A 23513-nucleotide genomic window follows, 5' to 3' on the forward strand; every position below is an offset into this window, starting at 1 on the left:
TTGAAGACGGGGCTCGTTTGCCCATCGTTCTGTTTCTCTTTCCTCGTCCTGACAGCATCCCTCTCTCTTTTCCAACCCCTGATTAGATTTTTCCCCTTTCTTTCTTCCTTGCCTTTGGCGCATGAAGCGGTTACATCACTGGTGTTAAGGTTGCTGACCGCCCGGCCCGGTGCTGAATTCATTTCCAAACCCTCTCCGGGGCGTCCTTGAGTCTCGGTTGTTTTACCTACGCATATCTCAGCGATGCCACACAGTGCGAGGAGCGGCGTGTCCGAATCTTTAGAAGTTTTGTTGCGTTTTGACGAGAATTTCCTTGACTCCTCATTGAAATTTCCCCGGATTTGAACGGTAGGGAATGCTGTCAGTCTGTCTGATACAGCGGTTGCGTTTGGACAGCCGGACAGCTCCCCACAATCCGTCATCGGTCCATTTTTTCCTTTCAAAAACCGATTCATCTCCCGTTTCTTTGTCGATTGTGTTCCAAATCAGCATTCAAGTCAATTGTCAAATTGCCAAACGATATCCTTGGGTTGACCACTGCCATAGACTGTATTTAAACACCTTTTGGATTATCACCCATTTCAACAGCCTAAAAGTGCCTGGCAGAGATTGAATCTCTGGGAAAGTGGGGATGAGTGACCCCTTGTCCTCACCAAACGATCATGGTCACATACGTGACCAAAATAATTTAGACTCTTTGACCGTCATAATTGTTCTCGATATTGTATCCAGAGTAGATGCGTTTACCTGAGTGCAAGTTAGAATGTTTAGTGCTTGGCTGTTACTGGTACGATTGAAAGCAAATTATATGACACAATGCAATACAATACAATGCAACACAATACCAAGCAATACAATACAAACATTACAATACAAAACCATGCAATACAAAACAATAAAATACAAGATAATAAATGCAATACAGTAAATTACAATACAACAGAATACAATACAAAACGATACAAAATGCTACTATACAATTTAAGGAATATTTAAGAGGCAGAGAGATGTAATTTCTCCCATGTGTTGATGATTAAACTAGTTGACTTAAACATGCTAAACCAAAGGATGACCCTCCCCATAGCGCTGCTGTGATGACACTGTCACAACCCAACCCTTCCTCTCCCTTTCTCTGTCCCTGTCTACTAATGTACCATCATTCACATGAGATCCTGATTATTCCTCCTCCTTAGACTCTCCAGTCAGTAGAATATAACTCCTAAATATCTGACTTGAGGCCTATACAATTGCTACACGACGATTGCTACTTCTTTATATTCTATTGATTTCATCACAGTCATTGTTTTACATAATTTAATGTTAATATGCCACATGGACATTCATGTTCTATGATCAAATTTCTAATCAATTCCCAGAAGCATTACACAGCGGAAATCTCCATACATGACTGAATGTACATCTTAAGTTTTGGAATCGTAATTTCCAGCCCTAAATCTGTCACCACAAGCGGACAAATGCTTCTCAACACACTAAATGTTGCACTTGTCAATCCAGTCATCCTGATAAAACACTGCCTCAGTCCTGCGGCCTATCAGATCGCTTCTCCTGCAGGCCAGGTCGATCACTGACCAGCTAAAACACTGCCTCAGTCCTGCGGCCTATCAGATCGCTTCTCCTGCAGGCCAGGTCGATCACTGACCAGCTGATAACACTGCCTCAGTCCTGCGGCCTATCAGATCGCTTCTCCTGCAGGCCAGGTCGATCACTGACCAGCTGATAACACTGCCTCAGTCCTGCGGCCTATCAGATCGCTTCTCCTGCAGGCCAGGTCGATCACTGACCAGCTGATAACACTGCCTCAGTCCTGCGGCCTATCAGATCGCTTCTCCTGCAGGCCAGGTCGATCACTGACCAGCTGATAACACTGCCTCAGTCCTGCGGCCTATCAGATCGCTTCTCCTGCAGGCCAGGTCGATCACTGACCAGCTGATAACACTGCCTCAGTCCTGCGGCCTATCAGATCGCTTCTCCTGCAGGCCAGGTCGATCACTGACCAGCTGATAACACTGCCTCAGTCCTGCGGCCTATCAGATCGCTTCTCCTGCAGGCCAGGTCGATCACTGACCAGCTGATAACACTGCCTCAGTCCTGCGGCCTATCAGATCGCTTCTCCTGCAGGCCAGGTCGATCACTGACCAGCTGATAACACTGCCTCAGTCCTGCGGCCTATCAGATCGCTTCTCCTGCAGGCCAGGTCGATCACTGACCAGCTGATAACACTGCCTCAGTCCTGCGGCCTATCAGATCGCTTCTCCTGCAGGCCAGGTCGATCACTGACCAGCTGATAACACTGCCTCAGTCCTGCGGCCTATCAGATCGCTTCTCCTGCAGGCCAGGTCGATCACTGACCAGCTGATAACAGAAACAGGCCACGGGCAGACTGGGGATCAGGACTGGCACAAAGCCAGGCCCAGGAGAGCTGCAGCCAAGCAGCAGTACATTACCAACCTGAGAGACCCTCCTCCCTGCCTGCCTCCACCTGACCAGCCCCCCTCCCTCCTGCCTCTTCCCTCCACCTGACCAGCCCCCCTCCCTCCTCCCTGCCTGCCTCCACCTGACCAGCCCCCCTCCCTCCTGCCTCTTCCCTCCACCTGACCAGCCCCCCTCCCTTCCTCCCTCCACCTGACCAGGACTGACTCTGAGCATTTTCTACCTCAATCGGCGGCTGGAAGCAGCTGGTTATTCTCTGTCTCTGTGTCTGGTTGAGACGAGAAGCCTTGCCCTCGATGGAGAACCATCGCATCTTCGATGACTCTGCTCTCTCGCAGTACAAGAGGATGAATGGGGTCACCAAGCCTGGTGCTGTCCTGGCCTCACCGCCGACCCCCAGAGCTCTGTCACAACTTCAAAACCGGTAAGTTAAAGATGTCTATTTGGGGTATTTTTCATGCTTTATTGGAGGGTTTGTAATTGAAGTGTGACAGTAAAGGCGGGGAGAGAGAGAGAGAGAGAGAGAGAGAGAGAGAGAGAGAGAGAGAGAGAGAGAGAGAGTGAAAGAGAGTGAAAGAGAGTGAAAGAGAGAGAGAGAGAGAGAGAGAGAGAGAGAGAGAGAGAGAGAGAGAGAGAGAGAGAGAGAGAGAGAGAGAGAGAGAGAGGGGAAGACATGCAGTAAAGGGTCAAGACCGGATTTGAACCTGGGCTGCTGTGGCAAGGCCTCAGCCTACGTGGTTCTTATCTGGTGAGTTGATTTAGACATTATTTCTCCGTACTTGTGCCTTGGAATTCTTTACAAAGTAGAAGTTCATTACTGTACAAGACCGACGTCAGGCAGAACAGGAATGAATGAATCAGGCTACATGTCCACTCCTCAAATAGACCCTGTAACAACAGTGGACGCATGTTTGTATTTCAAAGTTCAAAGCCTGTGTGTGTGTTGACAAATTTAGCAAGTCCAAGGGACTTTGTCTTCCAGTCAGTCCAGTCAGCAAACAGGCCAACTGGAAGCAAAGTGTTTCAGAGCAAATCATAGGCAGACCAGCATCAATATGGCAGGCATTATAGTACAGCACAGATACCATGTCTGAACCTAGTCTACATCCTTACTAGCACAATACAAGATAACCTGCATACTCCGTTGATTACCATATGAGCACATAGTGAGTATATTTAAGGTTACAAAAAGGAAGTGAAATAGCCCACACACCTTTTGTTGACAGTTGGCATTGATGAAGGGTCTCAGTCCTGTACAGACTGCACCTGAGGGGTGTGTATGGTCCTGTTACCTCAGCCTATCCCCCTCCCCCCCACTCCCGCCACTGCCCTCTGGGCCTCCAGGGCCCCGGCCCTCTGTTCCCTTCTCTGCTCCACCTGATTGGTAGAGTCACCCGAGAACCCTGCATCTCGTGGCCTCAGAAGCCACTCCCCTCCCAGGTGTAAAAAACAAAACAGGCCCCGGGCAGTCTTTTTTAGGCTGCAGGTTAGTTAACGCCAGTTTCACAAGACTGACGGTGATGACTGAACAGACTGAACGCCGTTCACCTGCACACGAGGAAGTGAGAAAATGCGTCAGGGGAAAGAATGACTCGCAGGATTACCAGTGAGTAGAGGCGGATTACCGTTGGCCGTGTCTAAAGTTCCCTGGCTTTCACGGGTGTTGTGTGGACGGCTGCATATTCCGTGCCGCGCTCTGTTGGCATAAACATGAACATGTGCGTTCAAAAACCACATGTATAGGTTGAACTGAGACTGAGGCGATCTGAGATGTTGTTGTTTGGATCCATCTGATCGATCTGCTGGTCAGTCAATCCACCTATCATCAGCCACCGTCTGTCATCCGTCTCTGTTCTAAATCAAGGCTGTCCCCTGGTGGCTTTGTGTGTTTCAGATCAGATGTTGAGAACGCTGAAGAGGAGAGGCACAGGCGGCATGGTGAGGCAGACCGGCCCAGGTCTCCGGATCTGGCCGCCGAGGATTCTGGGAGGAGGAAGCCCGCTCTAGTGAGGTGGGTCAGCCGTCACCAAAAACAGCCTTGTTTGTTTTCCACACTTGCAAGGCCACAGTGGTCAAGCCCTGTTAGAGTGACTGTTTCGTCTCAGTGCACTGAAGCCTGATGGTTTACCAACAAGCCTATCACACAGGCTGAACTGTATCTATTTGCCCCTCTGCGTGACTGAACAACCTAGATTAGCGCTGAGTTAGTTAGGGTGCACATCTTCTCTTTCGACAGGTCCAAGACATTTGACCACTCGCTACTGTCCCAGACACAGTGTGACGCAGAAATCAAGATCGAGAGGAAGAAGTCCCAGTACAGTCAGGTAGGTTGTCCCCGGTGATGGAGGAGAGGGAGTGGAGGAGTGTGTCATTTCATCCTCCTTGAGTAGGAAACAGTTCTTTCAGTTTTCATTTGTTTTTGTTTTTTTAGCTCTCCAAGCCCAATTCCCATTATCACAAAATCTTCAAAGAGATCAGTAAGGATGAACTGCTGAGGCAAAGTAAGCAATTCACTGGAACTGGTTACAGTCCAAACACAAACACACACTTCAGTACCAAACACAAACACGTTACAAGCGAGCGTCTGATTGCAATAGCCCATGCTTTCCTGACGCCTGAATGGGGTGTGTGCTTGTGTGTGTGTCTGCATGTTTGTGTGTATGTTTGTGTTCAGGTTACCCCTGTGCCTTGCAGAAGGATATGCTCTACCAGGGCAGATTGTTTGTTTCAGAGAACTGGGTCTGCTTTCACTCCAAAGTCTTTGGTAAAGACACCAAGGTGTGACCAAAGCTACATATCTGCTCGATTAATCACTGGCTGTTGGCTTGGTGTGGTGCTGCATGCAGGCAGAAGAGGGTCAAACTGCCTGTTCTGTCTTTCTCTGCCAGATTGCAATCCCTGTGGCATCTGTCATTCAAATCAAGAAAACCAAAACTGCCATTTTAGTGCCAAACGCTCTTGTTATTGCCACAGCCACTGACAGGGTAAGGATGTCGTCATGTGATGTGTTTCGTCCTGCCAGTGCATGATTATAACAATGCTGATATGAAATGCATGTTGTACTTTAGCACATCATCTAGATCCAACCTTGCTGGATGTTTTGACCTGTATGTGTGTGTGTGTGTGATCTGTGTTTGTGTGTGTGTGTTGTGTGTTCTGTGTGGGTGTTGTCAGCACGTTTTTGTGTCGTTCCTGTCCAGAGACACAACCTACAAGATCTTGATGTCAATGTGTCTCCACCTGGAGGTAAGATACCCACACAGACATCCACCAAAGATCTCTTCCACTGAACTGTCTCCAGACACTCCTCTGCCTTTGCCTTCACGGTGTGATTTGACTAGTGTATTTGATTTATCTCTCGAGTTTGCGTTCAGGGTCAATAAGAAAGCTGTCGCTGTATCAGTTAAACTAAATTGAGCGCGCCTCGGGTGCGTGACAGTGTGGTGCCGTCTGAGCGCCGTCTCGTAAAGATATGCCCCTGTAATTACGTGTCGGTGTTATTGGGTGTTCCGCTGCGGTGGAGCCAGTCGAGCGGAACGTGTTCAGGACAGTGTGGGGTTTTCTCTCCAGGAGAAGAGCCCCTGCAGCAGTCCTCTCCCTTCCTCGGCAGGAATCAGCTTCAGATCCGGACGACCTGCAGGCTTCCCTCTGGTACACAGAGACACAGAACACACACACACAGAGGATACACACACATGCAGAAATGGCATGAATACAAGCACACACACACAAACACACACGGAACACACACACACGGAGACACCCGTCTATCCGACGATATCCTCTCTCACTGTGCTCCATGTCTTGCCTCCAGTGTGACCTCAGTGACCTGGATGGGGCAGTGAGGCAGGGTGGACCGGACATGGATGAGAGCAGCAGGTCCGACTCATCACCAGAATGCGAGAAGGTTTCAGGTCAGCAAACCTCCGTCCTCCTGACACTGCGGATTCTTTCGCGTGATTCACACGACAACAAAGTGCTAGCCGTAGTACAGATAGAAATACGCACACCAAACATTTAGAGCTATCGGATACTTTCAAGAAATGCGAATTGACAGTACAGTTTTGTTTGACCTTGTGTGTTTCTGCAGAGTTCTCCGCGACCCTCCCTCCATTCCTGGAGGTGTTGAAGACCAGCGAGCGCACCCCAGGCCTCTCTGGCCCTGGGACCCCCCCAAGCGTGCACCTCCACAAGGACCCACAGCTCCAACTGGAGGCACAGCGCAACAGTACACAGAAAAAAATAACACAATAACAATGATAACAATGATTATTATAATAACAATAATATGAAGTGAAGTCCTCCGACAGACATTTTTTAAGATTGACCTGTGCATACCAGACAGCGATTGGCTTTCCAATTTGTGAAGCATCCAATCACAATGATTGCAATTACTGGACGGCTGTAGCTAGACAATGATGTGGACTTCATTCTGAATATTTCTATAACAGGTTCAATAACGTCTTCTGAGTTGTTGTACGACCCAAGGACCATGAAACCCAGGTCTCTCAACATGCTTCTGTTCATCTACCTGTTCCTGTGAGTCAGCACCCGGCCTCAGCGGACATGCACCCTTTTGGCCCAGTGACAGATTTGTTAGTTGTTGACAGCAATTAGTGATTCATGTGTGTGTGTGTGTGTGTGTGTGTGTGTTGATGCAGAGTGTGTGTCCTGGTCCTGTCCTCCTTTTTCATGGCGCTGAAGATCGTGTCTCTGGAGCAAAGGCTGACCACTCTGGGCTCCATGACAGAGTTCTCTCACCACGAGTAAGGTCACAGGTCACAGGTCAAAGGTCAAATTCATCTCAGTGAGCCCTCTCGATATGTTCCACGTCATTCTATCAGTTTAGACGGGCTGCAATGTGCCCTGAATGGGTGCGAGCTGATTCTAGAAAAGGGATCGCAGCACCTCTAAGTGACGCGTTGCTTCCTCTTCCGGTCACTGTTTCAGGAACGAGTGTCTCCGAGCCAACTCCGAGGTGAACGCTGAGTTCTACTCCGAGCTGACCCTGAACCTGCTGAAGCTGGAGAAGGTAGGACGTGGGGTTCGTTCTCCGGTGTGCTGTCTGCTAAACCAGGCTGAAACATGAGGACGAGCTTGTCTTCTTAATCAAACATTTATAGTAACTGATCGTGAGCAGGACGTCTGCCGTGCGTCAGTTGTAAGAGGAGCTCGTCTGTGGAGGATCTGTCTCCACCGTGATGGTGTTAGACTGAGAGAAGCCTATGAATCAGCCTCTAACATCCTGGCTCTCCTCTTTTCCTGCTCCCTCACCTCCTCCACCTCCATCTCCTCTTCCTTCTGCCTCCCTTCTTCTCTATCTCCTCACTCTCCTCTTTCTCCCTCTCCTCCTTCCTCTCCTCCTCCTCCTCCCTCTCCCTCTCCCTCTCCCTCTCCCTCTCCCTCTCCCTCTCCCTCTCCCTCTCCCTCTCCCTCTCTCCCCTCCTCCTCCTCCTCCTCCTCCTCCTCCTCCTCCTCCTCCTCCTCCTCCTCCTCCTCCCCCTCCCCCTCCCCCTCCCTCTCCTCCTCCTCCTCCTCCTCCTCCTCCTCCTCCTCCTCCTCCTCCTCCTCCTCCTCCTCCTCCCCCTCCCTCTCCCTCTCCCTCTCCCTCTCCCTCTCCTCCTCCTCCTCCTCCTCCTCCTCCTCTTCCTCCTCCTCCTCCTCCTCCTCCTCCTCCTCCTCCTCCTCCTCCCTTTCCTCCTCCTCCTCTTCCTCCTCCTCCCTCTCCTCCTCCTCCTCCTCCTGCTCTTCCTCCCTCTCCTTCTCCCACTCTCTCACAGGTCCAGAGGAACCTTCAGAGGCTGCTGGAGGAGTCAGAGTGAAGGCTGATCCAGTACCCATCCAGGACACACTACACATCCTGCTGCCTGCATTATGTTCTGGAACAAGACATGATGAATCTGCTTAAGACAAAGAACAAACAACCAAGGAGACTATGGGTCCTGTGTTGCTCTTGTTCGTTTTGGTGCTTGTAATGAACCGAATGATGTGTTAGAATTCGCATATCACAGGTTTGATCCTGTTGAAGATAACTGTTATGTCAGCTGTTAAATAACAGTAGGTCTCTAGGACCCTGTAGTTTCCTATTCTGGCCTCTCAGGTTACATGGACTTGTGCAATGCTATCATGCAGAAAATCTCCTGAATTACTTAAATTGTACCAAACCAGCTATCTAATGCCCTTTGCGTGTGTGTGTATGACTGTGTGTGTGTGTATGATCCGGCTATTTCTGCCTAGTTAATCTGATTACTGGTTGTGAATCTGACAGGTGATACCATAGATAGAGACACGTTTGTATGTGTGACATGGTCAGAGAGAAGAGAAAATGAGTGTTGAATCATTAACCAGTGTGATGCAGTGCTCCAGACTGACGGGAGACAATTTATTTTAAAATAAACTTGAATTTGTATTGTTTAATTCTATGCCTCACTTCCCTCAGAATAGTGTCTTGTTATCATTGTAAACATTCAAATGCATTGTCAACATGACATAATTTGTCATGTTTGTTTAATGCTTAACAGGTCAATACCCTTCCACAGCTTCAGCGGAAACACTGAACAGAACTAGGCTACACTTGGCCAGAGTAGTCGTGTGTGTGTGTTACATGGTTGTGTGTTGGCTGACAAGGGTTTGAATAACACATCAGCTAGTATTTGTTCCCTGTAACCTTACCTGTTACCCAGAATGCACTAGCAAGTATCTAAGGAAGTATTTTCAGTCAACAAACATGGCTGGTGCCTCAGAGAACAGGAACGTCCATGGGTGAGTTAGCTCTGTGATTCTGACAACCGGTTTGATGAACAGCTGCTGTATTTTCATGTAAATATGGATTCATGTGAATTGGTATAATATTTGTATTATAAAATATTTGTAACATATAATATTATATATTATGTAATATAAATGATGACAGAAACGTCATCTGGTTTCTTAGAGCCCATGATAATTAACACATCTCTAGCCATGTCAAGTCTTCCGTTTGGAGAGACAGAATTTTCCATCTCTGTGACCTACATAATTCAGTCAGAGCCACTGCCATGCCCCCAAGTTCTCCAGGAGACATCCCATGATCCCAAAGCTTTATGTGATGCCATGGAAACAGGACATGAAGAACCAAAGACTGCTGATGAAGGTAAGTCAGAAGAATGGGTATGATATGGTATGAATGATCATGTGACATGGCAACTGTGGCCCGCATCTCATTCTATACATGCATGTGTGTGTGTCTGTGTCCATGTGTGGGGTATCTATGTGTATCTGTGTGTGTGTGTGTGTGTGTCTGTGTGTGTGTGTGTGTGTCTGTGTGTGTGTGTGTGTCTGTCTGTCTGTGTGTGTGTCAGAACGCTGGGCTAGTAGAAGTCCCCTGCGTGGACCAGGAGGAGAGTCTGTACTTGGAAGGCAGAGAGCGTCTGTGTCATGGTCAGGACAGGAAGGAGCTGTCAAACACTTCCTCCTTCACCCCCGGCCAATCAGGAGCCACAGCCCTGAATGCGTCGCACCTCTCCAGGTACAACAGCTCTAATGTGACCTCACGGAACCTGTTCCAGCAGCCCTGACAACCAGGAAACAGGAGTCTGCCCTGACAACCAGGAACCAGGAGTCTGCCCTGACAACCAGGAACCAGGAGTCAGCCTTGAGGAAGAGGCTGGTGTCTTCCAGATGAAGACAAAACTTCTCCCAGTAAACTTTGAACACACTGTCATAAACCCTGTCTATTTGGTTTTCATTACCCTTATGAGTGACTTTCACACACAGACACACACGTTCGCACACACACACACGTGTTCATTCATGCTCACATCGTCATGGATACTCATACAGAGCGAGGGAATTCTCTCTGCTCTGATCTTCCCACAGAGGCATGGCAATGGTGACATCTAGTGTGTAGGACAAACACGGTCTCATGCAGTCCAGTTGAACTAATAAAGTACACACAGACATCTCATATCAAATGACTGACTTCTTTGTCACACTATCTCACACAAATGATGGTATTCAATTGATTTGTAGTATTTAGCTGTTGGTTAAAATAGCCACTTTCCCCAGGAGCTAATACTGCCTTTCTTAATCTTGAACATAACTAGTTTTTGCTACGTTACAGTTGATAGTTTAGTTATTGTATCCTGATGGAGCCTCGACAGACATTCATACCCTGACGTCATATTACCTAACACTGCTTTTTTTATTCTATATCGTCAAAAGGTGTGATTCAAGAAGGCATTACCTTCAGCTTCACTGTCAACACAGTTATTGTTTCAAACTGTCCTTCAGTGAAACAGTTCCCTAATAACACTAAATGATAGAATGATTGTTTGCCCTGGTTTGTGTTTCCTGTTGTACTCTGGGAGCCTGGGAGCGTCAGAGTGTGACAGACGTCTCTTGTTCTCCATGGTAATGCTGCAGTGACTCTGACAACAATCGCTCACCATTGAACAGGTCTGAATATGAATGTGAGTATGTGAGAGAGGAGGGCTTAGAAGATCCCTTTGTTTTACTCCTCTAACACATAGCCTTGGAACATCCTAAAACAACTTTGAAACATCTTTTATGTTCTATTTGTAGTTTTTGTGAGGAATGATGCCTACTATCCAACTCAGGGTCAGTCAATTAATTCAGTGATGGTTATGAGTAGGGTAGGCCTACAAAGTAGGCTACAATGTTAAACTGATAGCTAAAATTGATAGATTTTGATCTAATCAACTGATTTAGAAGTCAAATTGATCAAATGATCTGAATTGACCCACCACATAAACAGGCTTCATTATTTCCTGCTAACAGTTCGTTTTAACTTGATATTTTCACTAGCTCCCCCTGCTTATGATCACTTAAGTGGAGTGGCATGTCTGCGTTCCAAAGCATGCGCAATGACGCGTTGGACAAATGGCCCCTGATGCCGCGACCTCTCGAGCCTCGAGTTGGCGGGGGACGTTCCCGGAGTAGTTGGCATCTCAGACCATTCATTGTCCTCTGACTCTTCACACGGCAGCATAACCAAAGGGGATCAGAGGAGTAGAAATCGACTCGGTGTCCATTTCGCACATATTTGGCTTGTGTTCCTGCGTTCACAGAACACGCAGCTTGTATTGGAAAAAGGTGGATTAAATGGTATCTTTTGGGCATTTTGTTTGGATTTCACTTTGATTTCAATCCTTCGGCGGACATGTCAACATCACCTGGACAGAAACCTGCGCTTAAGACCGCGGGGTCCGCGCAGAGCAGATTCCAGGTGGATGTAGTCACGGAAGCAGGATCCGCCACAGTTGCAGAGAGAACAGCGGCAGGCACAGATGGATATACCGGGCCTGCTGGGGGCAAGGTACCGGCCGGGGCAGAAGAGGCCAAAGGACGGTTCCGGGTGGTAAACTTCTTGGACCCAGGTGGACTTGGCGGCGCGATGGACACGTCTGACATGATTCAGAACAGTGATACTGTCAGGAGCGAGAGCAGCATGCACTCGTCCACGGGGGGCCACACTCATACCTCAGACACCCACTCCAACACCTACTACATGAGGACGTTTGGCCACAACACCATCGACGCCATCCCCAACATCGATTTCTACCGTCAGACCGCTGCGCCTCTGGGAGACAAGCTCATCCGGCCCACGCTGTCGGAGCTGCACGATGAGCTCGACAAGGTATGCTGTCTACGTCATCTTCTGTGTTGAAGTACCAGTCCAATAAGTTTACGGTTGAGATTTAAGGACAAGAATTTCCTTTTAAATTAGGGCAAAACATAAGCGATTCATGCCAAGTAATGTTTGTAATAATTGTGAGTCAATCAAAATAATTTCAGTTGGTTATTCTATTGTGCATTGTTGGCCTCAGTGGGAACTAAATCTGTGGAAGGTGTAGGTGTTCTCTCCTAACTCCGCCCCCACCCAGTCCATCTCCCTCCTCCCACCCTCCATCCTCCATCCTCCCTTGCTCCTCCACGTCACCTGAAAGAATTATCTGAGATCTCCCCCAAGCTCTCCTCGGTTGTCCAGAATGACGTCAGGGGCATGACCCTCGCATTCTCCCAGACAAAGCTGGCTCTGACCCCTCCACCCACACAGCCACACCCCCTTCACGACCACGGCAGCTCTGGGCCAATCACAGCCTGGGCTGCCACTAACAATGTTGTCCTGGTTCTCTTCCGGCCTTTGTCTTTGGTTCAGTGTCAACGTTTCTGAATCCCTGCAGCAATGCTGTCCAGTCATACCATATCATGTTCTTCACGGAACCATCAGGAGATAAAACCCTGTTGTCCAACTCCTAAGCTATGGCCATAAGACCAAGAAGACATTGTTGTTGATCAATACCAGCTGAGTTCGTGTCAAAAGAGTTCACCAAATTCCAAACCACCTCTTTAACAAAACATTTCTACGTCAGAGACACCATGCACCACACACACACACACACACACAAGAGAATGTAGTGCACGAGGGAGAGAGCATAGAGCCAATCAAATGCCACAACCATGTGAACACTTGGACCCGACTAAGACATTTGACTCAAAACGTGATATTTAACGGCTGCATCCTCCTCAGTTATATTTAAAAAAATGTTCCCCCCCCATTGGAAAATGAACCCACGGCCCTGATCAGGTGTTGAATGTGAACGTGTTCCCCCCAGGAGCCGTTTGAGGAGAGCCAGACGGGCGTGGAGGAAGCCGCAGCGGCTGAGGTGGCAGCAGCCAAGGAGGCCAAGGAGGCCAAGGGGGGGACCATCAAGTTCGGCTGGGTCAAAGGGGTTCTGGTTAGTGGGATTCATATTAAGGTCCTGTAGAGACGAAGATATGCAGCTACAGATCACAGCTTTAATGTTTTCATTTGGCAGATGTTTTTATCCAAAGATGCAAAAGGGGGGGATTTGAGCCTGCAACCTCTGCGGTCAAATGCTTTAACGCTGATCTCTAACCACTGAGTTATACCCAGCTGTCACACATCAAGCTACACCGTTTTGTAGGTTGTGCGTTACTCGTTTGTTGTGTGTTGCAGGTACGTTGCATGTTGAACATATGGGGAGTGATGCTCTTTATCCGGATGTCCTGGATCGTTGGTCAGGCTGGAATCGGTGGGTAAGCCTTGAGGACAGTGCAGGGTAGCTGGGGCATACTGTGCTGCAGAGCCCTGTGTGGGGTTGTGGGCAGGGCTCAAAATTAACAGGTCAAGTTCAGTTTGGGACGGTTAATTTTGCACTTCGGGATGGAAGTTTGTTTGCGAGCCCTGCAATAGAGTACAGTAGAGTATAGTAGAGTCCTCAACAAGTACTGTTGGAGGGACAAGGACATTGAAGGAACTCATCAATGACAGCATCACTGTATTGCTTTATAAATGGCCAGACTGTAATATACAGGAGGGGGAACCACTTTCCTCAGGTCTCCAGGGAAATCTGTTCCTCCTGTGTTCTCAGTGTAAAAGACTGATGTATAGATGAAACTTGTTATACATAATGATCACAGTAGCATACATATATACATCAGTCTTTTACACTAAGAACACAGGGGGAACAGATTTCCCTAGACATTTTTGTGATTTATTTTCCGTGAAACATTTTTTCAACCTTTTCTTTTCAACAGTTTTTTTCGAGAAAAAAAATTCAAACCGTTTTTACTACTGCCACACCAAGAATTGTGTTAGCCCCACCATGAAACAAGCAAGAACATTGTGTATTCTATTGTGTATGTTTTCACTTTCAAATTCAGACATTAAACTAAGCCACAACTATATGCTTTACTTATGATTGTCAAAATGCAAAAACACAAGAATTTACATTTTGGGACAGGTCAAGTTCAGTTTGAGATGGTTCATTTTGCACGGTACTGGGACAGTGAGGAAAAAAGTTGTTTACGAGCCCTGGTTGTAGGGTTCATGGGGTTGTGAAGTCACAGGCAGGATGACGTTCTTACCAGCTGACCCATGTTCTTGTTCCTCTGTCAGGTCTCACATGTGCCATCATCCTCATGGCAACGGTAGTCACCACCATCACCGGCCTCTCCACCTCTGCCATAGCAACCAACGGCTTCGTGAGAGGAGGTGAGCAGAACCAGAGGGACTACTGACAGACACAAGCTTTTAGCAGGATGGAATCAGGGGATGCAGTCCTTTTATCATTTAAATGATAGTTTTAAGGCTTTTGGCTTATGTCTTGAATAGTCTAATTCACAAGGGTGCATTGATTCTGACTTCCTAGTGAAAAACGGGAGTTGTTCATCGAGTCGTGTGATGTCTCTTGTCTACCAGGGGGAGCGTACTACCTGATCTCCAGGAGTCTGGGGCCAGAGTTCGGAGGCTCGATCGGCCTGATCTTCTCCTTTGCCAACGCTGTGGCCGTGGCCATGTACGTGGTCGGCTTTGCTGAGACAGTCGTGGAGATGCTGAATGTAAGAAAGAGATGTACTCTTTGGGGTGGCTTGGTAGCTCACTGTGTTAGTGTGCGTTCCTTTAAAGGCCTGGGTTCCACAGGAGCCAGGGTTTACACCGGCATGTCTTCCCCCTCTCTCTCTCCAACCGTCCAATAAATTAAGGGAAAAGCAATAGCAATATTTTATTCCAACATGTCTGAATTCACTCCTATATGTGGATCCTTGAAGTCATTCATCCATCCAGTCATTCATCCATGAGAGCGTTCCCTCTCAGTCACTGCGAGGCATGCTGACCGCTTCCTGTCACCCTCCCTGGCAGGACATCGACGCCTTGATGACAGACGAGCTGAATGACATCCGTATCGTGGGCACGCTGACCGTCATCCTGCTGCTGGGCATCTCCGTGGCAGGGATGGAGTGGGAGGCCAAGGTGAGAGACCACCGGGAAGGAGGCTGCCACACGCCTCCTGAGTCAGGGATTACAAACACCTGCCAATCATTACAGCTTCACGGTGAAATGCTGCAAAATGTGTAGTGGAGGAACATGGGGTCAGAGGGAGAAGCCTTTGGGGGGAATCCTTTATCAATCCATGGGTTGATTGATTGATTTATTGATCATCCCTCCAGGCTCAGATTGTGCTCCTGGTCATTCTGCTGGGCGCCATTGCCAACTACTTCATAGGAACCTGCATCCCAATGGAGGCCAAGGAGCCCAAGGGCTTCTTCGGTTACAAAGGTTCGAGATCTCAGTCAACAAGACATCCTCCCCCAACCATTTCTCCTTCGAACGCAACCCCAACTGCATCTCCTCCTCTTCATTCCTCTCTTTCTCCTCCTCTCCATCCCTCTTTCTCTCCTCCTCTTCATCCCTCTCTCTCTTCTCCTCTTCATTCCTCTCTTTCTCCTCCTCTCCATCCCTCTTTCTCTCCTCCTCTTCATCCCTCTCTCTCTCCTCCTCTTCATCCCTCTCTCTCTCCTCCTCTTCATCCCTCTCTCTCTCCTCCTCTCATCCCTCTCTCTCTCCTCCTCTTCATCCCTCTCTCTCTTCTCCTCTTCATCCCTCTGTCTCTCCTCCTCTCCATCCTTCTCTCCTCCTCTTCATCCCTCTCTCTCTCCTCCGTGGCCTCTTCGCAGCTGCCATCATGATGGAGAACATGGGTCCAGATTTCCGTGACGACGAGACCTTCTTCTCTGTGTTTGCCATCTTCTTCCCCGCGGCCACAGGCATCCTGGCAGGAGCCAACATCTCTGGAGACCTCACTGTAAGAGCCTGCTCACATGACAGCGTCATGTGACGTCCAGAAACCCAGTTGTCTCACTGTTACTATGGCGTTTTATTAATTTAGCAGAGACTTTCATCCAAAGCAAAATACAAACAGTGATTGTAGGTTTAGTACAGCAGAAAAAAGGTGATTATCAGGCACAGTGCAAAGTAATCACATCTCAGTTACCAGGCAAGGTTAACAACAATTATACCTCAACTGCAGCGCAACAATAACATCCCAACCAACCGATTACATAGCACCTCGCAGCAGAAACAAGTGTGAACTTAATGTGAACCTTGCTAACCATGAACACCCATGTTCAAACCATCCGAGCCCTTACCACAGTGTCTGTTCTGTTGTACCAGGATCCCCAGTCAGCCATCCCCAAAGGCACTCTCCTGGCTATCCTCATCACGGGCTTAACCTACCTGGCGGTCACCGTCTCTACAGGTGAGCTGGGTTCGAACAGATCCACGTTTTCAGCACTGCAGATGGATGGAAGCTCAGGATCCCCCAGGCCCCCTCGCGGCTATACTACTGGTTTACCTCACGGAGCATCATCTAAAAACCGTGTCCTGATTGGTCCCCCGCAGGCTCCTGCATTGTTAGGGATGCCACCGGTGACCATAACGACACCATGGTGATGGTGAGTAGCGAGAACTGCACGGATGCCGCGTGCACGCTGGGATATGACTTCTCCATCTGCAAGGAGGGCGGCTGCAAGTTCGGCCTGCAGAACGACTTCCAGGTCAGTGTAAAGGGCGACCTGTGCTGAAATACACGCTAGCTTAACCAAACAGCTTACCAAACCCTCAAACACAAAACTCTCCAATAACTGTAAAGTTGAGTTAGCTAAGGGACGTTAGATATTGTAATGTCTGCATTCAGGCCAGCGTGAGATCTGGTGATTTTGTTTGAGACACGTGGGGAGTCTCCATAGGGTTCACAAACCATCCATCCCTCATCCTTCACTTCTCCATTTTCCTTCTCCGACAGCTTGGAGAAGGGGGAGGGGGGGGGGTCGGTCAGGCTGGGCTGAAACAAAGCCAGCCACACAACACAGCCTGAGTTGTTTGCAGTCACAAGGCTCTGGATGGGTCTGACCGTGAATGAGAGCATTGACCTGTCCTCCAATCCCTGTGTGTGGTATAGTCACACACAGACACACACACACACACCCCTCGCTGTGACACTGATACCACAGCGCGTAGCGGTGCAGGGCTGCCCCATGCCACAGCCCAGTACTGGCAGGGCTGAACTGACACACGTCCACCAGCCTGACAGGGAAACAGGCATGGGGATAGACAATGCTCCTAGTCTTCAATCACTGATCCATACATAATCAACGATCCATGCTTACGTTAAATAAAGGTCCTTATAACAAATCTAGTTTGATTTGTTTAGCTCTTTTTAAAAGCAATGTCACAGAGGGCTTCACAGATGCCCATCGATCAGCATCTATGACCTCAACACACGAGTGTCAACACATGGAAAGCCCTTTCCACTAACTTCTTCTCTGTATTCTAACATGCCGCTGCAGCATGAAGCCGTTGTTATGATGCTGGTGTGGCTGTTCCACGTACTAACGACATAACGCAGGGGCGGTATGTAACATGGCTCACACGCAACACCTCTTTAACATGGTCACATGGTCATCAGTTTGTTATGATATTAGAAACTGTGATGCGGGTTGTAAAGAGAGGCAGTGTGTGTGTGTGTGTGTGTTGCCTAGGTGATGAGTCTAGTGTCTGGGTTTGGACCCCTGATCACAGCAGGGATTTTCTCAGCCACGTTGTCCTCGGCTCTCGCCTCACTTGTCAGTGCGCCTAAAGTCTTCCAGGTCTGGATCCGACACACATACACACACGCTCACAAACACATCATTTCTCTCGTGGCCAACATAAGTGAGCTACTTAAAGTGTATATGTGCGTCTGTGTTTGCGTGTGTGCGTGTGCATGCAGGCCTTGTGTAAGGACAACATCTATCCGGGTCTCGGCGTGTTCGCTAAGGGTTACGGGAAGAACAACGAACCACTGAGAGGCTATGTCCTCACCTTCTGCATCGGCCTCGCCTTCATCCTCATTGGTGCGTTTACTGGCCAATCACTGTTCAGCAAAGATCCACAGAGATCCACGTTTCCTGCTTTGCTTGTGATATAGAAGCCAGTCCTGCCAAGTCATGAATACACATGAGTAAATAAGTAAGATAGATAAAAAACACAGAAATAAAAAGGTAAAAAGGTATAGTGGGTGGGGGGAAAAAGTTAAATAGCTGACGTTTACACACAGCAACTGTAGTTCTGAATGTGTGTTTCCTCTCCTTGTAGCTGAGCTGAACATCATCGCGCCCATCATCTCCAACTTCTTCCTAGCCTCCTACGCTCTCATCAACTTCTCGGTGTTTCATGCCTCATTGGGCAACTCCCCTGGTGAGGCTCTCTGATTGGCTGACACCGTCTCGGGCCCGTTTGCAGTCATGATTTGCTTTCGATGCCAAAGCGTTACGGGGTACCCATCAATTCCCGTGACCCTCTACAGGGTGGCGTCCCAGCTTCAAGTACTTCAACAAGTGGGTGTCGCTGGCGGGCGCTGTGCTGTGCTGTGTCGTCATGTTTGTGATCAACTGGTGGGCGGCCCTGGTTACCAACGTCATCGTCCTGGCTCTGTACGTCTACGTCAGCTACAAGAAACCCGGTAAACCAAATGTTCTACGTAGCTCTTTAGAATGTATATGAGAGAACAGGAATGTAAGTCGTTGTCATAGCAGAAAAACCTGCGAGATGGTTGTGGGTAAAGCTCAGAGGTGGAGCGTTTAAGGGACGGTTAAAAAGTCGCAGCTTTGAATCCTTCTCTGTATGTCGATTTGTATAGAACACATCTGTTAAATGAACACTATTATTCGGAGATGATCTTGATCATGTGAACTGTTACTTTTGTTGTGTATCAGATATACAGCTTACTTCATAGCTGTGGTCTCCAGTAGTGTTAACTAGTGTTTGTTCTTCTCTGCTACAAGATGTGAACTGGGGCTCGTCAACCCAAGCTCTGATCTACAACCAGGCCCTGACTCACTGTCTGCACCTCACTGGAGTGGAGGACCACGTCAAGAATTTCAGGTTCTGCTCTATTAACAAAAACTAACATCAGCGCTGGCATCTCCGCTGCATTCTAAACCATCAAGAATACAAGAAATTCAGCTGACGTCAATAAACATTCTAGAATGTTCTAGTGTCAGCTCCAGAGTCAGTGAACGTTCTAGAATGTCAAGGCTTAGGAACGACCTCTCCTCTCTTGACTCCTCCCCCAGGCCTCAGTGTCTGGTGATGACGGGCTACCCCAACGCCCGGCCCGCCATGCTCCACCTCGTTCACGCCTTCACCAAGAACATCGGCCTCATGATCTGTGGTCACGTCCGAACGGTTTGTAACAGAACCGGAACGACCACAATCCCTCAGCAAAAGCACACCACACAAACAAGCACAGATAGATTAATTCCACACGACTCCTGTGTAACCTTACCCACTTGAGGAAGCGCTTGTGATCGTTTGGTGATGATTGTCCTTTTAGGCTTCCCGTAGGCCGAACTTCAAAGAGATGTCGCACGACCATGCTCGCTACCAGCGCTGGCTTCTGAAGAAGAACATCAAAGCCTTCTATACACCTGTGTTCGCTGAAAGCCTCAGACATGGAGCACAGTACCTTCTACAGGTAACCTTAAAGGAGACTCAGGGCTTGGCTGTTGTAGCATCAAACTCCTCAGATACGGTAGGCAGCAGCGGAACTGTACCCACATGTGCTGTAGTGCAACAACTGATACCTAAACAAGGTTTATTCCAGTACACAGCTATTATACTTGTTGAGGTACTGTAGCTATGTTGGTACTCAATCCATCAAACATCACAAAACACCTTGTTTGTGCATCTGTTGAGTTAGGGCTTTGGTGATCACTTGAACTTCCTTTCTTTTGAGACTTTTCACAAACCTCAATTCGCCACGCAAAACGTGTTTAATTCCCTTTTTTTGACTGACCCAAATGTGATCAAGCGAATGTGAAGTTTCCTACGTCTGTGTTCCTCTGCACCAGGCTACAGGCCTGGGCCGTCTGAAGCCCAACACGCTGGTCCTGGGCTTCAAGAACAACTGGAGCGAAGGGGAGATGAGGGACGTGGAGATGTACATCAACACCATACAGTAAGCACGGACAGACACAACTACTCTCCCCGAGAGGAAGAGAGGAAAGAATAGAAACATTCACACATTCACATACTGTATGTGAGCATTCCCTAATTCACACGTTCACAAAAAACGGTACATTCACAATAGAAACCATTGAACTGGCGTGTTTGTGTTCCAGTGATGCATTTGACCTTCAGTACGGCGTGGTCCTCATCCGACTGCAGGAGGGGCTGGACATCTCTCACATCCCGGGTCAGGGTGAGTACCCTCTCTCTTAAACGCCAGTTCACACTGCCCAAACAAACACCAACAGCCAGCAGTTGTTGTGTTATTTTGGTTTGGTGTGGTTTACCTGTTGGCGTTTGTTGGGGCGGGGTGAAAATGGCAGTTATCTTTCAGAACATTCTAAACCAAACCCAACAGCGGAAACCTACACCCTTGTGTGTGTCTATAAAGGACCAATCGATGCAACTGACGCATGTGTGTGTATGCCTGCCCCTCTCCGTAGACGATCTCCTGTCCTCCAATGAGAAGCCCCCGCTGGAGACGAAGGATGTGGTATTGTCGGTCACGATGGAGAAGGACCCTGACATCGACTCTTTCCCATCCAAGGCCGCTGGCACCCAGATCTGGCCGCTCATTCTTCTAGGTGAGTCCAGGGGAAGGCTACACACTCCTAGCCTTGGTAGCACAAGGCTTTATCTCAACCCAGGACACAAGCTCAAATGGTGGAGATATCATCAACTTGAAACAGGACACGAGGCCTAGATGGTGGAGATATCATCGTTGATCTATAGCTGCACTTCATCCGTTCTGTGTCTTTTCAACAGAGACAAAGAGCACTCCCACGCCCCTAAGCCTGACAGACCAGCGCCTCCTAGAGGCCAGCGGGCAGTTCAAGAAGAAACAAAGCAAAGGAACCATCGACGTCTGGTGGCTGTTTGACGACGGAGGTATGTGACTGGCGTGATTAGCATGCTATCGCCGTGCATTTAAAGCGGTTAATAATGTATGTAAATACTTTGAGATGAGATATGTAATGTTAGAATTAGGTATGGATGACTGCCATCATGAGAACAGAACTGTCGGTTCTGATCTGGGCATCGGTGAAGCCCTATGTGACACTGCTTGTGAACGAGGCTTAAACAAATCAAATCAGATGATGATTTTACTTTGTTTTGAACGTGTGCAGGTCTGACACTGCTTATTCCATACCTGTTGACCAATAAGAAGAAGTGGAAGGACTGTAAGATTCGCCTGTTCATTGGTGGGAAGATCAACCGCATCGACCGTGATCGCAGAGCGTGAGTGAAGATTCAAACTTTGATGATCAGTTAGTTGACAACGTTCACGGTTGGAATTCAGTCAACCATGTAATGTTGCAGTTTCTCATTTTATAATTGTCAAATAGGTCTAATAACAGTGAACTGTTGTGAAAACTAGTTAGAAGACTAGAAGTTGGTAAGTTCTAATTCTTCTTTTCTTTGACCCCCAACAGAATGGCCGCTCTGCTAACCAAGTTTAGGATCGACTTCTCTGACATAAACGTGTTGGGAGACATCAACACTAAGCCCAAAAAACACAAGTAAGGCTTGTTCTGTTGGGACAAGACGACGATGTCATGACGATTGGAATTTGATGATGAGACATTAAGACGTGTGTGTGTGTCAGTGTGCTTAGCTTCGGGGAGATGGTGGATCCATTCAGGCTGAGAGAGGAGGACATGGAGCAGGAAGCAGCAGAGAGACTAAAGGCCCAGGAGCCATGGAGGATCACCGACAACGAGCTGGAACTATACAAAGCCAAGGTTTACATCTGGAAGCACACACACACACACATCACACACACACATCACACACACACACACATCACACACAGACACCGCACACACTCAGCACCAATGTTTGGTTAGGGCAAGCCTAAATAAAGCATGACATAAAATAATATGGGGTGGATTATACTATGCCAGTTTATCAACTCATAAACAGGAGCTCTTTAGGCCCAGTGAATATACTCATACATGAAAAGTGAAGGAGATGGAGTCTTGCTCATGAGATAGTCTGAGGGTTTGTATTCTGTTTCACAGACTAACAGACAGATACGACTGAATGAACTGCTCAAGGAGTATTCCAGCACAGCTAAACTCATTGTTATGTAAGTACTGTCATGAAAACCTTTATCTATTTTCTTGTATAAATTGATGGCATGAATTTGTTGCATCAGCGTTTACTTGCTTTTTTGTTTGTCTCTGTCTCGCTGTCTCTCTTTCCGTCTATCCCTCTCCCTGTCTGTCTATCTGTCGGTCTCTCTGTATGTTTGCCTGTCTGTGTGACTACCTGCCTGTCTGTCTACTCCCAGGAGCATGCCGTTGGCCAGGAAGGGTACTGTGTCCAGTGCTTTGTACATGTGCTGGCTGGAGACCCTGTCTAAAGACCTGCCTCCTCTCCTTCTTGTCCGAGGCAACCACCAGAGCGTCCTCACCTTCTACTCGTAACGCACCTGGTGTCTCTCACACACACACGCTAACCTTCCCACAAGGAACATCGCTTAAAGTCTAGGGAGGTGCTAATTGGATGGGACCAAACTCAGCTGTGAAACGAACACATTCAATTCTGATGTGTATTTCTTCAATTTTGTCCAGTACTAATGTTTCAATGAAGAACTGTACCATTTGGGATTTTATGTAACATTACACTTGAATTGTTGTTTTATTTATCCGAGGGGCTAACTTTATAGAATAATCCTCTTTCTCTGGGCTTTAAGGACAGTGTTTCATGCTGTGTTATGTTGTAAATGTGTCCAGTGTGTACAACACAACTACACATCAGTAATTGCATGCTGTGTGAGGTAAGTTTGAATGTATGTTTATTAACAAGGCAATAAAATGGCTGCCTGTCACTGATAATTGTAATAAATCTATTGGATGACAAGTGCTTTATCAGTAGCCTGATGGCTCTGCCAGAATGAATCTAGAGCGTGCTTGAAATACACTTGATATTAACAAGCTTATACGTTTAGTGATATATTTTCTATATTTTGGTAATTTATTAATGTTTTTCTTTTAGAATGGAAAATGTTTGAATATGTTTCTGTTGTCTTTAAATGGTACATGAAAAAGCATTTACTGTATTCTTCTTTAACCTTATTTTGTACATTGTGAAATTAAACTTGTGAAAATAAACATCATATTTGAGATGTATTGCATAAAATCTGTACAAATTTAACCGTAGGCTACACAAACGCAAGCGTAATCTGATTTTGACGTTGTTGACA

The 23513-nt window shown here is 47.7% G+C and overlaps 3 protein-coding genes across 6 annotated transcripts; all 3 read left to right on the forward strand.

Moving 5' to 3' along the window:
- Positions 1 to 2655: 2655 nt before the first annotated feature.
- Positions 2656 to 8880, forward strand: LOC124486640 (GRAM domain-containing protein 2B). Of its 3 annotated transcripts, XM_047048377.1 has the most exons (14): positions 2656 to 2875; positions 4346 to 4462; positions 4688 to 4775; positions 4883 to 4952; positions 5126 to 5229; positions 5340 to 5435; positions 5626 to 5697; positions 6022 to 6102; positions 6266 to 6365; positions 6542 to 6679; positions 6903 to 6990; positions 7113 to 7217; positions 7402 to 7483; positions 8232 to 8880. In XM_047048377.1, exons 1-14 carry the CDS (start codon positions 2748 to 2750, stop codon positions 8271 to 8273), a joined length of 1311 nt encoding a protein of 436 aa, XP_046904333.1. In that variant the 5' UTR covers positions 2656 to 2747; the 3' UTR covers positions 8274 to 8880. The 3 variants fall into 3 exon arrangements, with proteins under 3 accessions (XP_046904333.1, XP_046904332.1, XP_046904334.1); XM_047048376.1 differs by lacking the exon at positions 8232 to 8880 and having other exon boundaries at positions 7402 to 7679; XM_047048378.1 differs by lacking the exons at positions 2656 to 2875; positions 8232 to 8880 and adding an exon at positions 3910 to 4057 and having other exon boundaries at positions 7402 to 7679.
- Positions 8881 to 9001: 121 nt separating this feature from the next.
- Positions 9002 to 10394, forward strand: LOC124486701 (testis-expressed protein 43-like). Of its 2 annotated transcripts, none has more exons than XM_047048469.1 (3): positions 9002 to 9213; positions 9475 to 9583; positions 9792 to 10394. In XM_047048469.1, the coding sequence occupies exons 1-3, from the start codon at positions 9179 to 9181 to the stop codon at positions 10005 to 10007; spliced, it is 360 nt and encodes a 119-aa protein (XP_046904425.1). In that variant the 5' UTR covers positions 9002 to 9178; the 3' UTR covers positions 10008 to 10394. The 2 variants fall into 2 exon arrangements, with proteins under 2 accessions (XP_046904425.1, XP_046904427.1); XM_047048471.1 differs by having other exon boundaries at positions 9005 to 9270; positions 9792 to 10387.
- Positions 10395 to 11284: 890 nt separating this feature from the next.
- Positions 11285 to 23388, forward strand: LOC124486529 (solute carrier family 12 member 2-like). Its single transcript, XM_047048200.1, has 26 exons — positions 11285 to 12088; positions 13068 to 13190; positions 13433 to 13508; positions 14375 to 14470; positions 14678 to 14817; positions 15119 to 15229; positions 15427 to 15535; positions 15934 to 16061; positions 16430 to 16514; positions 16658 to 16812; positions 17797 to 17904; positions 18027 to 18150; positions 18392 to 18493; positions 18603 to 18758; positions 19081 to 19180; positions 19372 to 19483; positions 19632 to 19772; positions 20149 to 20255; positions 20419 to 20498; positions 20749 to 20889; positions 21071 to 21193; positions 21433 to 21544; positions 21739 to 21825; positions 21912 to 22047; positions 22327 to 22394; positions 22599 to 23388. Exons 1-26 carry the CDS (start codon positions 11612 to 11614, stop codon positions 22732 to 22734), a joined length of 3333 nt encoding a protein of 1110 aa, XP_046904156.1. The 5' UTR covers positions 11285 to 11611; the 3' UTR covers positions 22735 to 23388.
- Positions 23389 to 23513: the final 125 nt, after the last annotated feature.

The sequence above is a fragment of the Hypomesus transpacificus genome, chromosome 24 (assembly GCF_021917145.1).
Source record: "Hypomesus transpacificus isolate Combined female chromosome 24, fHypTra1, whole genome shotgun sequence".
NCBI lineage: Eukaryota > Metazoa > Chordata > Actinopteri > Osmeriformes > Osmeridae > Hypomesus > Hypomesus transpacificus.